The 16592-nt window shown below is 46.5% G+C and overlaps 2 protein-coding genes across 9 annotated transcripts in view; both read right to left on the reverse strand.

Moving 5' to 3' along the window:
* UBR4 (ubiquitin protein ligase E3 component n-recognin 4) overlaps positions 1 to 4435 on the reverse strand; it is a 79261-nt gene extending 74826 nt beyond the window's left edge. For 4 of the 5 annotated variants that reach the window (XM_037380593.1, XM_037380592.1, XM_037380591.1 and 1 more), the window contains exons 1-2: positions 4276 to 4434; positions 29 to 126 (exon numbers count right to left, since the gene is read on the reverse strand). In XM_037380593.1, the coding sequence (XP_037236490.1) occupies positions 29 to 126; positions 4276 to 4409 (232 nt within the window). In that variant the 5' untranslated portion in view covers positions 4410 to 4434. Of the gene's footprint in view, positions 1 to 28; positions 127 to 4275 lie in introns of all 5 variants that reach the window. The other variant, XM_037380589.1, reaches the window with a different exon arrangement.
* Positions 4436 to 4698: 263 nt separating this feature from the next.
* On the reverse strand, positions 4699 to 16588 carry EMC1 (ER membrane protein complex subunit 1). Of its 4 annotated transcripts, none has more exons than XM_037380595.1 (24): positions 16459 to 16588; positions 16203 to 16327; positions 15899 to 15964; positions 15642 to 15735; positions 15057 to 15185; positions 14777 to 14903; positions 14292 to 14441; positions 13813 to 13980; positions 13151 to 13222; positions 12622 to 12681; positions 12249 to 12371; positions 11923 to 12019; positions 11102 to 11218; positions 10746 to 10754; positions 10001 to 10200; positions 9662 to 9811; positions 9216 to 9377; positions 8854 to 8973; positions 8489 to 8626; positions 7887 to 8060; positions 7520 to 7730; positions 7212 to 7296; positions 5980 to 6109; positions 4699 to 5753 (listed from the first exon to the last, which is right to left on the reverse strand). In XM_037380595.1, the coding sequence occupies exons 1-24, from the start codon at positions 16536 to 16538 to the stop codon at positions 5574 to 5576; spliced, it is 2967 nt and encodes a 988-aa protein (XP_037236492.1). In that variant the 5' UTR covers positions 16539 to 16588; the 3' UTR covers positions 4699 to 5573. The 4 variants fall into 4 exon arrangements, with proteins under 4 accessions (XP_037236492.1, XP_037236491.1, XP_037236495.1 ...); XM_037380594.1 differs by having other exon boundaries at positions 15893 to 15964; XM_037380598.1 differs by lacking the exon at positions 10746 to 10754.
* Between the last annotated feature and the right edge of the window lie 4 nt (positions 16589 to 16592).

Raw genomic sequence — 16592 nt, forward strand, 5'->3', positions numbered from 1 at the left:
AGAGAAGCAAAGGACGGGGAACACTTACTCAGACTGCACACAGTAGTGATGTAATGCGTAGAAAGTGCAACGAAGGAAGAGTAAAAAGGCTCATATTGTTTGTCATGGTGCAGGATTTCAGATTCACTGCAACAGGAGAACAGGAGATACGTCAATTGTATACAGCACAATAGAGGCACCACACAATGCTCAGAATATGTTATATCAACAGATAAAAGACAAGATCATTAAAATCACATGTTCTTTCCAAATCCAAGTTTCGAGAACACAGTCCCCTCCCTCGTGTCCCATCTCTCCCGCCCTCAGGTCTGAACCTTCCAGCAGGAGACAAATCACAGCATCAGCATCACTACCCACACAGGAAAATTAGGAACATAATTCCAATACTGCAAATATTTCTCCTTTATAACATCAACAGGTCAGCCTCTTTAACAATTGCTCTCCCTGTTGGAGGGATCGTTAATTTTTAAGTTATTCTAAACTCAGCTGCCCGTAAAGTTTGGAGTTTCTTCTCCTAATGCTTGGCAGGATTTGCCAGGACTGGAGCACAGGCATTCCCTTTCTGTCAAGGCACAGAGTCAACAGAGGTTTGTGCAATTCTGCAAAACAGAAGGATCGAAACGGGCAATTGCATAATAACAACAAATACACAAAGCAGCGTCTGCAACAAGCTGGGGAGTAAAGACTTTTGGCAGGCAACACTCAGAGGAGAAAAACACATCCACTGTAATCAGCCTCACGGGTAGAGACTTGCCATTTCAGAGATGTGCATCGTTCTGCCCCGCATGCAAATCCACGCAAAGCTCCGAGACAGTTAAAATTTAAGACCAACTCAAACCAAAAGTAAAAATTGTAAAACAAAGCATACATCCATGCACTGAAAGGCTCTGAGGTTTCTCAGCGAGGCTCGCAGGCCACGGAGAACATTATTTATACAGGGAAATGATACGTTAAGATGGCTGCAGTAAAGTGTCACACCACATCCCATCTGCACAGAAACCTGAAGGCAACCACCCTGAGAACAGAAACGCAGCTCTGCCCCCATAGCTAGTTCTGCCCTTAACTTTTCCTGTGACAAAACCAAGGGACATGGATATCTGGCTATTAAGCACTTAAAATTGCTTTCTTTCACATTTTCAGTCAACGATGTGAATGAGCAAGCTAGAAGAACAGATTGCACAACTCAACTTTGCTAACCACTTTAATATACTCCTCAAAGCGCAGCTTTCTCCACCTCTGGCAACAGTTTATTCCTGGAGAGGAGGTGGGATGCAGGGGTCATCAGCCCATCACAGCACAAACACCCAGCTGAAACCATGATTTCTCATGTCTGGGATCATCTAGTGCTGCTGCAGAGTATGGCAGAAGAGACCCAAATATCCCCTCACCCACCCACACGCAACGATGCCAGCGTTGGCAGGGTGGGAGGAGGAAGAGGACACACGATTCCCTGCTGACCCAGACAAAGCCCAGTTTATGCCCGGTCACCTTCCCTTTTTCCACCCTGTCATCATTTCCAGTCATAATGGGAGACATAGCTGAAACAGGAGAAACTCGAGAATACAAAATTTCTCCAGAAAAACGAAGAGAAATACTCATCAGCTTTGATACCCTAGTTCTGAGAACCGTTTTTAATTTAGTCTACCGAAAAAGCTGCCGAAATAGCAAAGGAACTGTTACAAAGACACAGGCTTTACTTGAAGACCCTCAGCAGTGTAGCAAGACTCAGTTCCGAGGTGTCACCCAGCAGGCTTCACCCCACCACCTCCTGCCAGAAGGGCACTGATGGGTAACAAGCCCAGAGACTGCATGTACAAAAAAGTTTGTGCTCCCTTATATTCAGACTCTTAATTGTGTTCACCTTCCTCTTTATACCCAACTATAAATCAGCAGCAGTAGGTGTACGCAGCGTATTTTAAGAAAACAAATGAGAATAGTTTGGGAATAATAAGAGTACAGGAGAAATTGGCCACTCCTCAAGTACTGTGCTGCTGTATAGGTCAAACTGCACATGACAACACCCACAAGGTATAAGAACACAAAGGTGCAGAAACCAGAACAAGATAAGGAATTTCATCTGGACTGGGCAATAAGAGGCTTGAGTTCTAATAAAACAAGTTGTGGACTTGCTACGGTAGTGAAAAGTGGAAGGCATCTGTCAGCCAATCATCAAGTTCTTGCAAATAAAAACAAATAAAAGATAACAGCTTAATCTGTGATGTGCTGAAGTGTTGTTTTGCATCTACAGTGAGATTTAATAATAACTTTGGGCTATTGTACTGTGATTTATTGCTTAAGTAACTTTTGCTTCCCGGGGAAACCCATTACTCACGGTAAGTGAGAAGCCTCCGTGACAATATCAAATAAACACGTCTGCAACAAATACTACCTCCTTTCTCAGTTCTGCTTCCAAATCTTAACCAGGCCCAAAATAGACCCTTTATGTAAGGCAGCAGGCACAAAAGCAGCCTCTTCCTTGGAAAGGCACAGTAGCAGACGCAGGAGTTGTCCCCCTGTTAAAAACCCTTCCCTAAAAAACAGCCTCCTTTGACTGTAACAGACTTTGGAAACCCCGTTCCACTTCAGTTACACCTTTCCAAGTCAGCATTTCTGTAACTTACATCAAATAGAAGGCCAAAGTCAATCGATTCTTGAATATACCGGCTAACAGGAGAACTCCAGTAATTTGACTATGCTTAAACTTAAAAATTAAATATAAGAGTTGTTAAGAAAAGGAGTTTATTAATTTATTTTGACAAGAATAACATTAGTCATTTCACTGTTATTACAGCACATTTATTTAAGGGGAAATCCAACCACTTTGCAGACGGTGTCAACCAACAGTCTTGCTACAAGAGCTAACAATCATCTTCTAAAAATAACTTGAACAGATAAAACATTTTAGATTAGAAATCTAAAGACAGATTATTAGCTATTTTTTTCCCCCTCTGCAATCTGTCACGTGTTATATCAAAGCATGAAATAAACTATATCGTCCTGCAGACTCCACAGACCTTGTGCTCACATTAAACCTCGCCGCATCTGAAACGTGGTCAGTACCAGGCACACAACTCAAACCTCGGGCAGTGCTACTTAAAGGCAACAAACTTCTGTCTCAAGTGGCAAACAGAACCATCGTTCTCACCACGGGAGGAAACAGCCCTCTCCCAAAAGCGCATCCACTTAAGTGTTTCTGTGATATTCTGCTACCAAAAACACTCCAGTAACGAAGTTTAAGCCCGCTGACAGCAGAGCTCCGCAAGGAAAAGCGAAACTGAAATGGTCCCCAAAAGAAAGATTAGCCTAAGAACTGCCCAAGTTACATAAATATTGAGTATGTGCGGCTTTCTAGGTGAAACACTGCTGTACCTCTATAGGCACAGAACGCTAATTTGAAGCGTCCACTGTTCATACGCTCAGCCATTCTATATTAAGCGAAATACCACAAGGCTTTATTTTATTATCTTCCTCACTGCAACATTTATTTTTTGTTTCCTAACAACTCAGGGCTGCATCTGAGCACAATGCTATGGCATTTAGACCTTGCATTTTAGATCATAAAACAAGCTTTATGTTAAATAAAACGGCTCTAATGAGTACTTGTGCTCTGAGTCTAATCTTCCTGGTTAAAGAAAGGGCAGACCTGATTTGCTTCAGCTTTATTTCTCCTTAAAACACAACCTGCATTTCACTGGTAGAGACCTAAAAGGAAGCCAATGGCACCCAAAGGCCCCCCCCGCCGAGGAGCCTGTCAGCAGAGGAGACGTGAGACACCACTTTTCACCGCACAGCCTGCAAAAGCCTAACGCGCTTCATCAAAAGCAAAACCACAAGAAGCGTCCCGAAGCCTCTCGGCGGGGTAACTGTCAGAGGTGCTCCGCTGCGGCCGAGCAGCAGCCAAGGCCAGCAGCCGGCCGGGCACCCTCATCCTCGCTTATTAGCTCCCAAGGGCACCACCCGGGAGCCTCCCAGGCCCCGGGAAAGCGAGAGCCTGGCCGTGAGTAACTCCCTGCCCGCGGCTCCTTCTGGCGCCGGGAGCCCCAGCAGGGCGCAGGCCCCCGGCCCCCAGCCCAGCCCCGCCGCTGTCCCCCACCCAGCCCCGGGCGGGGACGCCCCTCGGCTGCCCCCCGCAGCCCCGCACCGGCGGAGCCCCCCCCCAGCACTGCCTCCCCGGGGGGCTCCCCGCCGCCGGGCGCCCGCCCTGAGAGAACGCCGCTGAGGGCAAGGGGAGGCGAGGCTCGGGCCGCCCCCCGGCCCGGCCAGGTGAGCCCTCACCTCTCGATAACCGAGGCGAGCAGCTGCGGGAGCTCCTTCATCTCGAAGGCCGAATAGGAGGCGGAGAGCAGCGGCCGCACGGCCACCTCCCAGCCCGGCTCCGCCGCGGCCCCCGCGCCGCCGCCGGCCGCCATCTTGCCGCTCCGCTGGGCGAGGGAAGGGGCGGGGGGGCGGGGGGGCCGCGGCGGCGGAGGGGGACGGCGAGCCGGAAGTGCCCCCCCACGCGCCGCGAGACAGGAAGTGACCCAATGCCCGTCCCGCCACTCGATTGGCAGAGCAGGGCCCGGCCCAGGCGCCTGCGCAGTACATGAGTCAGCACTTTGCTGGCGGCGCATGCGCCGGCCCCCGCCCGGCCCCGCGGCGCGCATGCGCGATACCGACGGGCCTGGCCTCCGCGGCCCCAGGGATGGAACACACGGCAGCTCCTCAGCACACGGCTTTATTGGGGCCAGCTGCAGGCTGGGGGGCGGCGGCGGCCGCACGGCCTCCCCCGAGGCGCAGCTCGCTGCCACAGTTGGCGATGACCATTGAAATCTGCGTACAGAGTTAACCGGCCATTATTGTGAGGCTTCGCAACGAGAGCGCCTCAGCCCCGGTCTCATCAACCACACGCAGGGAAATTAAAAAAAAAAAAAAAAAAAAAAAAAAAGAGAGAAGGAACTAAAGTTATCATTATTATAAATGAACACGGAGAGACTTCACATTCAAATTCCTCCCACTGCCCTGCAACTGAACGGACCCGATGAGGCTGTCTCCCACCGACACCCACCCCATTTCTAACCTTCTTCCCAACGCCATGACCCAACGCCTCCTCCTCTTCTCAGGCCTCGCGTACTGTAGGTTGCACGTTACCAAGTCTACTCGTGTTCACAGCGGCCAACAATCCCTCAGTCCTCTCACCAAGGCATTAGTCCCAGCCAGTGCCAAGGAAGAGGCAAGGTCCAAGAGGACACGCGTCCTCAGTATTATCTTCACTAACATCAGGGAGATGACGTGACGGCACATTTTAGGGCTTTAACGGAGGTTTGCAAGATTTCTTTTTTAGTCCTAACAGACAGACGTCTCTTTTCCGTCTCTCTTCTCACTGGGAGACACGCAGGCAGCGTACCACTCTGTTGCGCTAGCAGCTTTTCCTCCCACATATCTTCCAGCAAAAAACTAACACAGATGTTCGCAGCCATCACTCACGCAAGCTGGAATTTCTAACCGAACCCAGGGGCAACGTGGGGTGGCAGATCTTCAGCCAGCCCAAATCTCAGATGCCTTCTCCAGGCTCAGCCTTCCCTTCACCCTCAGCTCTACCGCCAGGCACGGTTCAGCAGCTTCACCTGGGCAAGTCTCTTGGTGATCATAGTGGCAAAAACCAGCCCGAAGAGGACACTGCTTATCAGCACGTAGTCATAGTCATCTTTCAGCACATCAAACTGCTTTGATGGGTACACTCGGGTCTGGTAGATATCCAGGCCGTACGCAACAACCTAATGAGACGAGATCACGAGCTGGTAATGCAGCATTTGAGCATAAAACTAGATACATCAAGAATGATTGACTTAGCTCTATAGCTCTGATTAAAACAAGAAACATTTAAGCAATGAGCAGCCACAGTATCAGAGGTTATATGCCTCCCTGCCACAGGCTACAATACCATGCTGCTCTACCCACAAACTCCACAGCTCTGCATTGAAGCCTCCACCCTGTACTCACCAAACAAGTAGATTCCAGGCCGGAGGGGGCTGTATAAATCCCTCTCATTCGGGATATGGTTTGATTGTAGTTGATAAACCTCTCGGCATGGATCTGCACATCAGGGGAGTATGGAATCAGGTTCTCTTCTCTGAAAGGCATTTAAAGAGAAATCAAAACCCAACAAAACAGCACATGGAGGACATCACCTGAACTTCCTAGCCTGATTATCACAAGCTGACCTGAAACAGCAAATTTAGCAGCTTTTCCCAGTGCAGATTCATTTTTCCAGCAAGCTGAAAATCAAATGCCGGCTGGCTCAGACTACACTGCAGCAGCCTCCTTTTAGACTTCTAAAGTTTTAAAAGTTAAGTGTAATTCTAAAAACCTCAGACAGTTACTCTGACTGCTACTTCTGAAGAGCACAGACAACAGGCTGGTTTGCTAACCCTAAGACCTGCTGTATTACAGATGAATGTGTTCCATCAACAGACTGGGAATAAAGCAACCTCGCTTAATTTCACAGAATCACTGCACGGGCAGGACTGGAAGGGCCCCCTGGAGATCATCCAGCCCAAGCCCCTGCTGAAGCAGGTTCTCCTACAGCAGGTTGCACAGTCTCATGTCCAGCCAGGTTCTGAACCTCTCTGGGCAGCTCATCCCAGCGCTCCCTCACCCTCACAGTACAGAAGTTTTTCCTCACATCCAGACGGAGCCTCCTGTGCTGCAGTTTGTGCCCGCTGCCCCTGGCTGCACCACTGAAAAGAGCCCGGCTCCGGCCCCTTGGTGCTCGCTCTCAAGAGATTTGTAGACACTGGTCAAGATCCTCTCTCAGCCTTCTCTTCTCCAGGCTGAACAGCCCAGCTCTCGCAGCCTTTCCTCCTCAGGGAGATGCTCCAGTCCCCTCCTCATCCTCGTAGCCTCCGCCGGACCCTCTCCAGTGGTTCCCTGTCCCTCTTGAACGGGGGAGCCCAGACCTGGACCCAGCACTTCTGATGTGGCCTCACCAGGGGGTGAGGGAGGACCACCTCCCTCACCCTGCTGGCCACACTCCTCCTCATGTACCCCAGGGTGCCATTGGCCATCTTGGCCACCTGGGCACACTGCTGGCCCATGGGCAACCTGCTATCCAATTTCATGCAAGAATTGCCCTGAATCTGTTCAGGACAAGTTTTTCTGCTTCACACTCTTAGACACAAAATCCATCCCTCTTCAAAGTTACCCAGGAACAGCAGATACCATGCTTTCCTTACCTGCTTTGCTCCGTAGGGATCTCTGGGCGGCGGGGATCCAGCAGAGCCTTTGGAAGGGAAAGGATGGCCCCAGAGGGAAGCCCAACTGCATTAAAAGAAATGCATCTTAAACCCAGCTATTTCTGACAGTATTTTCTAACAGCTAACATAAATGCTCTCTTGGTGCTTATCTTTGCCCTTGCTAGGAGCCTAGGGCAGTCCACAGGCATGATTTTTGGCAGCAAACTGCATTTTGTTTGGTTTTCAGTGCGAAACTCACTTTGCACAGGTAGCATAAACACATTCAGAACAGAGTAGCATGTACTTACTGAGCAAGTGACGGCTGGTGATGCCACGCTCTGTGATGGTGGCCTCCATGGCACTGATAGCAGATGGGAAGATATAAGACTGCTGGAGAACCTGAGGTAAAATCGGGCGGTCAAGGGAGCTGAAGGCTGTGGCGTTATATTGCTCCGTTCCCTCATACAGCTCCAGCACAGTGAACTCGTTCCGACGTGCTTTTGTGTTCCAGTACTGGTACTGAAATGAGAGAAGAGTTTTAGGATTACGAGGCCAACAGTCAGTAATAGAGGTAGCAGGACATCACAGAGAACGGTCAAAATGTCTTCTCCTTATAGCTTCAGCAACTTCCCCTAACTCCCAAATGTCAAGAACAAGGTAAGAATAACTTCTTACCACGACCCAGTTCTCTGAATGAACAATATGGACAGGTCCTTTCGCTTTCTTTTGCACTGACGAGTGGATGATCCTGCCTGTGACTCCATCAATCAGATAGATTCCAATGAAAGTGCGCTCATGATGCGTATCTGTGCTCTCTGTCACCACAGCAAGCAGGTTTGGATTCAAGGACTAGAGAAACAGAAAACACAACTGAGACACCCACTTTAGTGCCACTGGCACCTTGTTTATCCACATGTCATCTGGGATTAGATATATTATGAAGTATCTTATTAACACAAATCACCTGAAGAAACCAAGCACATGTCATCTGGGATTAGGCATATTATAAAATATCTTATTAGAACAAATCACCTGAAGAAACCAAGCAGCTATTTTCCCATCATCATATGTTTGACTGACTTAAATGCTGCCTGAAAAAATTTTATAAAAGAAATCTCCACCAAAATTAGCATCTTCTGCGGAGGGTTATGGACACTGATGCATATATAGGAAAAAAAAAAAATCACATCACAGGGCAGTTAATCTCAACATACACCTAGAAATCAAGCTGAGATCTTCCCATAAGATGATGCACCAACAAAAAGTACCAACGGCACCTTATAGAGAACACTGCGGTCTCCCATCACACGGCCCTGGGAGTGTACGTGCTCGTTGGACCTCTTCCCTTTCACAGTCACTATCCTCTGTACTTCAGTGGGTATGATCACCTCCCAACTCTCCTCTGTTGTCAGATCCTGCAAGAAAAGAGCATGACTAGATTTTATCTTGTCCTTAAAAGCCACCATCTCCACTAGTAAGATGTAGAGCAACTTTGTTTGCTTTTGAATTTTAAAAGTTTCTTAGGCACATTTTGAAGCTGAACTGTTTCTATTCTGAACAAAACTCCCAAATAAAGAGACCTACCATTGTCCAAAGAATATTTAGGAAAGTGATGACTAAGACTGTAATAAGTCTTACATACCTTTTTCAGCCTGAATCCAGAGAGTTTTCCCTGCTCAGCATCAACTAGATAAAAAAAGATAGAATGGGCTATTTCTTCTAACTGGCGAAGCACATTTTTAGTTGCTGGGAAAGCCGTAACCTGGAAGAGAATCAAAACACAGGTTAAACAACTGATAGGCAAATGGTGAAAAAAAAAACCAAACCAACATGAAAGATTATTTCAAACACGTTCACTAGGATGAGGTCTGTCTTACCACAATAACCTCATAGTTTTGTGTGAAATATGACTCAATGTTGGGGTTTTTTTTAATCTTGCTCCAGAAGGGAGGAGAATAATTACCCAAAACATGAAGAAAACTGCCTCCAAGAAAAGCAATTTACCTTGTACTCATCATCAATCAAGAGTAGTACTTTGGCATAGTCTTGATCCATAATAGGCAGAAGGAGAGTCTGAAGAATTGGACGCTTCAAAACAGGGGGAGCCACTTGACTTCTCTTCCCAAAGATGGGGTTAAAGACATACAGAAAGCTCATTTTGGTTTCCTAAAAAACAAACAAGATGTAAACCTTTTTCTAAGGTGGAAAAAAGGGCTGGTTTCCTACCTGTTACTTGCCCATGTCAACTATTCATACCCTGGATTCAGCTGTGCTGTTTGGACACCGCATATACCCCGTCCCACATTTCTCCATCAAAACCAAGCCACGGCATAACACAGTATTCGTGGCTTTAACTAAACCTTCTCTGCCACCTGCTGAAGCAGCCTCTGCACAAAACAGTGTCTCCTCCTCCCTTGAATAGAGGAGGGGGATAGAGGAAAGGGACTCACCTTGTCCTTAACAAGCAAGGTACACTGTGGAGGGTGTGGGAAATGGGCTGTTGTTCTTTGGACCATCAGCTTAAAGGAGGAACCTGGCCTCACATTTCTGAGATACTGCTTCCACAGGATGGTGCCAGAACTGCTTTCAATACCAAAAAGCTGAGCAAAGAGACACAGTAAAGCCAAAGTTTAGAACAACACATCTCTCACATTCAAGCACTGCATCTTTCTTCAGGATATGACAAAGAAAGAAGAGTGTCAGTTCCCCTCCAAAGCTACCACAAAATATTCTGTGCATCTTCTCACAACAATGTGCCTGAAACAAGATTCCTACCCTGGCTTTCTCACCTTTCCCGAAGCGGTGACCATCACCATCATTTTTTGGAGGTTGAATTCATCTCTGGCCAAATTGTCAATGTTAATCTCATTTTTAATCTGGCTCCGGGGTTTCCTGGCATCATAGAACATTTTCCACAGATGAGCAGTCCAGGCTTGCAGCAGGATAAGCTGGGAGGACAGCCGCTTCAGAAACATCCCCAGCAGACCATCTGCACATAAGACCAACAGTGACAGCAAGAGGGAAAAAATGTCCCACCCTGTAACTGAAATTATGGTCTCAGCCAGCAGAATAAATGCTGCCATGCGTGACCCTATGATAATTCTTTGCCTCTGCCTCCCACAGCACAACAGCAGAGTTATAGTTGCCATTCTTATGATGGGCTCTGGCATTTTCAAACCCTTCCCCACTTCACATTGGTACAGCTCATTCCAAAAGACCCTCATCGACTGAAAGCAAACTGCACAATGCATAATCTCTTCCCTTGCATTCCGTCTCTCTCAAAGCTACACTCACAGCAAGTGCCCACCTAAAGCTTACCCATGTCCCTCTGCACTCATTACTCTGAGAAAGAGAAGCCCTTGAAGTAAAAAAATACTTAATTCTGCCCAATCAGGGTTTATATTTATCTTCTTGAAATAAACAAAACACCAGACTTAACTAGATTTCACCACTGAGGAAAGCAAGCAGAGAGATCAAGTTCCACTGGGAAGCATTAGTCAGAAGTACGAGACACTGCATGCAGTCTGAGGTTACCTTGAATGGCTGCATCCAGGACAGCAAGAAAAAGACAAAACAAAGCAAAACCAAAAGCTATTGCAAACGAGTCTTCCAGAAAACGTCAAAGGGAAACATTTAGGAGAACCAAAATCCCTACTACCACTGCTGCTGGCTTTTTTTAATATAACAATGTAATACACTCATGTCATCTGCCTTTGGCACTGGACTTGAAAAGTTTAGACAAAAATGGGTTTATTTATGCTCATTTTAGTTGCCATCAGTACAAATCTGAACCCTAACTCTCACCTCAGAAGAAAAAGAAAACAATAAATAAATTTATTCAGGAAGAGAAACAAACTCACAAAGATAATTCTGTTAAATTTATGGCTTACCTGCTTTCTTTCCAAACTCTCCCTCCAGCTCAGCCTGTGCACCTGTCAGAGGCAGATCCACCATCTCCAAGCTTACCACTTCTGCTAATGACTCCTCTCTACTCCATACTACTTTTCCTAGAAAGAAATAGGAGCATTGGAAAAATCAACTTAATATCTAGGAATAGATTCACTAAATATAGGAGTGTCTTGCAGTGGACCCTTCAAATGCAAATAACTGTTCTTAATGAAATGCAAAATAGCACATATCTAACTAATAACATGCAGTTAGCTATTTCATAAAAAGACTAATACTTTAAGCAACTGGAGCCACTTTTGGAACAAAAAAATATCACAGGATCAGCAAAAGCAATCCGGTGTTTTAAAAGGGTTACAGTCATTAAGTCTGTTTGAAATAAGAAATACTCAGCATGAACACCTTTTCAACCCTAGAAAAATCATGTCACCAAAATGAACTTTCAACCTTTTCTGCAAATTATTTTTGCCATGAGGATCTCTTCTGAAGAAACTCTGAGGGAGAACTACAACAGGACTCAAGACTTGCATCCCACAAAAGGAGTTTTGAAACCTACAGAAAACCCATGAAATTCAAAGGCTCTGCCTACACAACGAACACGGCAGAACTGTTTTCTCAGACGAGATGTCTTGTGAGGGTAAAAAAGTCTCCAATATCTTTCACGGGACTTAGAACAGTTAAAATTCATTTTGTCAGTTTCCAAAGAAAGCAATGATAAAATATAATCATTTTGGACTTAAGAGTTTTCTTCTCGTCCTACAACGACTGTTAAAAATGGAGTAAGCTAGCAGTTTGTCCCAGATACCTGGCTGCTGGAGGAACATTAGCATGTGGTCTTCTGTTTGCACCAAGGCTCGATAGCCCACAGAGTCATCCTTCTTCAGGAAAACTTGGACATATAGCTGGAAAAAAGAGCCAGTAAAACAGTGAGGTTAATGAACACATCATCTCCTTGGAGAAAACAGAACTGTCAGGTGAAACAACAGCAAACAGTGTGACTGTATTCAGTAATCCAGTGCATCTGCAGAATGTTTTTCTCCTTGTCTGAAGGGGTCAACCCATGCTGCCAAATCCAGGCAGGGAGGGCACTGCAAGCCTCATAAACCACAGGAATAATCTCTCCTTGCTCACCTGCTGCGGCTTGGCACCGCCCTGGTCCAGGTTAAAGGTAATTGTAGTATCCAACAATCTTTGTCCAGTTTCCACCAGGTAGAGATTAATATTGTAGGTTTGATTGGAACAGGTTAAGGATTCCTATAACAATAGGCAGAAACCAACCAAATTAAACATACATGCTGCACCAAATTGTGCGGAAGGATTCATATTCATACTCAGCAAGAACTGTTGCTTAAAAATACTTTTAGATTACATGTATGGAGCTTCTACAAAACAGCAGTCTCCAAAAAGATGGTGTAACACCTTTTTCCTTCTGTTCCTGCATGCAAAGGAATAAAATGGACTGTCAAGAACTTCTACTGTTCTTGAGAACAAGCACACTTTATACCTGCTTCCGGGAACTCTCCAGAGTACTTCCAGCATGAAGGCCATCAGAACTTCCAGGTTTCTGAAATGAGGATGAAAAGGGGTAACACGGCTGCAGGCCCCAGTAACAGTACAAAAAATAAATAAATTAGGTTTTTGAGTGCCTGGCAAGTCTCAGCTTGACTCTGATAACAGGCAGGAAACAGTCCTGTTCTATTTCTGATAAAAACAAAACCTTGCTGAGTTCAGTATCCCTAAGAACTGAAATCCTCTACAGATCAGAGGAGCCCATTCCTGGGCTAGATACCCACCAAGTGTATCACAAACAGGCTGCACACAGGACAGCATGCTTCACCAAGCCACAGACAGCCTTAGCTGGATATAATCAAGACCTGCTTGCATTACTGTTGTCTTCATATGTCTAAGAAGCTAATTAAATCTTCCTCTTCCTTAAGTTACTACCCATAAGGGAAAACACTGTGGAACCCACCCCCAATGCACATCCACGCTAGAGCTGTGCTGGTTACATAGTAGAGGCAAATTGTGCTAACCAGTTCACTCCTGCAGGTCAGGACAGCAGCCACAGTTTTCTCCCCAGTTGTTGCAAAACTCACCAGAGCTGCCTGAAAAGAAAAAAAAAATAGCAGGATATCATAAACCAAACAAGAAAACCCCCAAACCCCACCAAAAACTACCTGTACAGCAAATTAAGCCCTACCAAAATTAAAAACAGATGACCTTTCACAGGCAAATTTTAAATTTCATTGTTTCACTAAATAATAAAAAAAATATCTCTTACAAGACTGAAAATACTTCTCATGAAGACAGGAAACAGTTGCCCTGCTGTAGGCTTTTGAACCATTATGCCCAGCGTTACCAAGCTTCTTAAAGCTCGTTTGCTAAACCTCGCAGCTGGCCGAACAAAAGCGCTGCTGCACTACTGGCCACTTAGACACGCATCTCTCTAACCACATCAAAACCAGGAAACTACCCCAATGCTGACAGCTGTTGGCAACAAAGCATACCTACACCGACCCCTGGAAACACTTCAGCAGCTGGTGTAAATGAAATCAAAAGTCTCGCATCCAAGAGCACAATTGAATTGAGAAGCTCAGCAGTACATTCAGAACGCTCAGTAGGGAAGCGTGCGTTTGTTTTAAAGAATTTTAAGCCATAGTTGGCCGTCTCGCTTGCATACGTTCATCTTGGTTACCTGCTGGAAGTCTCGAAGGTGGCTGAGCAGCCCGTGTTTGTACTGCAGCAGAGAGAAGTGGCTCGGAGACAGCTGCAGGAAGAACTGAGTCCGCGAAGCACTGATTACACTGGGTTGAGTGGCCAATATCCTGGGCTGGAAGCCATCAGCAAACTCCAGGTCAAGTGACTGTGAAAAGGAGACGAGCATATGCGTACATGAGAACTCTTTCTTCACTGAAATGAATTCCCCATGTCACAATAAACAAAGAAGTAAGGAGGCCTAGGCCCCTATGAGAGCAAAGCTCTGCAGACATCAATCCAGAAGGAATGATTAGACAGCCAAAAAGTTTTCTCTCCCCTCCCTCAATTTATGAATCACGATCCCCCCCCACCTCGTCAATCCATCTGTGGTTTACCAACAGGAGAACCCTCTACATTGTCAGGCATCAAACCAGTTGGATAATGGATTACATACAGTGCTTTTTCAGCACTTCTCACCTGCAGTGGAATCTGCTTCATCTCCTGTTCCATCCCCAAGGAGCAAACATAGAGCGAGTGTGTGTCCATGTCCATGCACACCAGCACTGCCTCCCCCACCACGCTGCACACGCCATTTAAGCTCTTCAGCCACGGGGCCGCTACTCTGCTCTGCCAAGTGAGATATAAACAGAGAGATGAAATTGTCAATAGAACATAATCTTCCAAGAATCAACCTGGACACAACAAGAATTTAAGTGAGAATTACTTTTACCCATGACCCTATGTATCAGCCCGAGATTTCCAGGATGGTTTTGATTAACAGCTGCAAGTCTAATTCAGTTTTGTTCTCAGGGCATTCAGCAGCAAAATCCATTTACTGGCCTGTAGGCAATGCCACAGTGAAAGGGAAGTTTATCTGTACTACAGCATGCCTCAGTCCATATAGTTGGAAGTACTTTCGTTAATATCAAGTTCAGTATTTTGGATGCATAACCGAGCATTACCTGTTTTGTAATTTCTCCATCTTCTACACTGAATGTTAAAATGTTCACGTGGCTCTGGGGAACAATTCCAAGCACATGGATCACTCCAGTCCCATGGGAATACAACAACTGGTACTGAGTACTCTCACTGCAAGAGAGGCAGTAACCATGAAGCATCGTTGTGTCACATTACTGCTTTTAGATGTTTTCAAAAGTGTAAGGCAAGTACAACATCCTCTCCTCTCCAAGGCAACAGGCTCCCTGCCAGAAGTTTATGCTTCTGCTTAAAACATGTTCTTACCTTTCTGGTAAGTATTCCACCCATTTTTGGTGCCCATTGGAAAGGTAGTGAAGAGAGATGGCTGCCTTCTTCAGGACTGCCACATATTTCACCGTGTCCTGTAGCCCCACCAGACTAGCCACCTGGAAACTAAGCACAGGTCAGAGACAATCAGTTAGAAAATTACTTTCTTCTAGGGAAAAAACCAACAACCAACTTTCTTCAAACATTTAACATCAGTCTCGAAGTACAATTTATAGCTCACTTTATCTATCCTTGCTGATCTCAACAGAGACCATTAGGCTGGAATTCAAACACTCCAAACCAGATGCATGCTTAACATGTTATATATTATAATGAGAAAATTTACCCATGAAAAAATTTGTATCTTTCTCTCTTACTGATTTGCTAAGAAATAGAAACAAAATTAGGTTTAACTACAAAGTTCACGTATTCATGAAGGATTCACCCAAATGTTATTTTGGAAACTTCAAATTTAACTTATCTTTCTCCATACCCCAAGTCCAGACAAGGTCAATAACCCTTTTCTTCCTTCTTAATCCAGCATTACAAAGAGAAAAAGACAGTACAAACATGAAAGCCTACCTGCCAGTGTCCAGTGACGTCTCCCAGTTCAACCCTCCAATGTTGGTCTCCCAAGAACGCAGGATACGTCCAGCATTGGACACAGTGATGGCATCTGTCCGGGAAACAAAGAGAAGATGAGTGCAGAACTTTTATCCACTGTGGATCAACAAGACAATGAGTTCTGTCAAGTTCAACTTGTGGTCTAACACGTGGCTGAGATCCCACGTGCAAGGAGAACTGCTAGCCCCAGCACACCATCTGCATCTTACCCTTACCCTGTCCATGGATCAGCATTGCATCTATTGCTCCTTCAGGGGTTCCCTTATCTACGTGGCGCCACACTGGAAGAAACAGAGTTAAGTGAGAACCAAAGACATTTATTTTATTATTTTTAAATTTAGGCTGTTAGAGCAGTAAGTTTATGCAGCCTGCCTGCCCCAAGCAACAGCTTTTGCACTGGCTGCTGCATCCTCTCAGCCTGACAAAGCCGTATCACCAGCATTAATCCTCCAGTCCGAAAACACAGTGCAACCCCATTGACACGTTAGCTCCAGCGCGACAAAAGGCCGCCTCACTCACGGATTTCGCCACTCCTGGAGTTCAGGGCAGCCACGACGTTCTTCTCGGTGGCCACGATGACCTTCTTCGCACCCTGCGAGGCCTCCAAGGAGGCGAACTTGAGCTTCCCCACGTACTGCTGCCTCCTGGGCGAGAGAAGGGGCGCGGGGGTGAGGCGGGGCAGGCCCGAGCAGCAGGCGGGGGCAGGCCCCAGGCCCTGCTGGCAGCAGGAGGACCCGGCGCTGCAGGGACCCCCCCGCTTTCCCCCAGCACTCACCAGTCGAACTTGCCCACTTGGTCCTCGTAGACGGCGGCCGCCAGCGGTAGCAGCAGCAGCGCCCAAAGCCCCGCCGCCATGGCAGCGGCCGGCCGCGAGCGGGGCGGCGGGGGGGCCTGAGGCGGCGGGGCTGC

Source organism: Falco rusticolus, chromosome 3, assembly GCF_015220075.1.
Source record: "Falco rusticolus isolate bFalRus1 chromosome 3, bFalRus1.pri, whole genome shotgun sequence".
NCBI classification, from domain to species: Eukaryota; Metazoa; Chordata; class Aves; order Falconiformes; family Falconidae; genus Falco; species Falco rusticolus.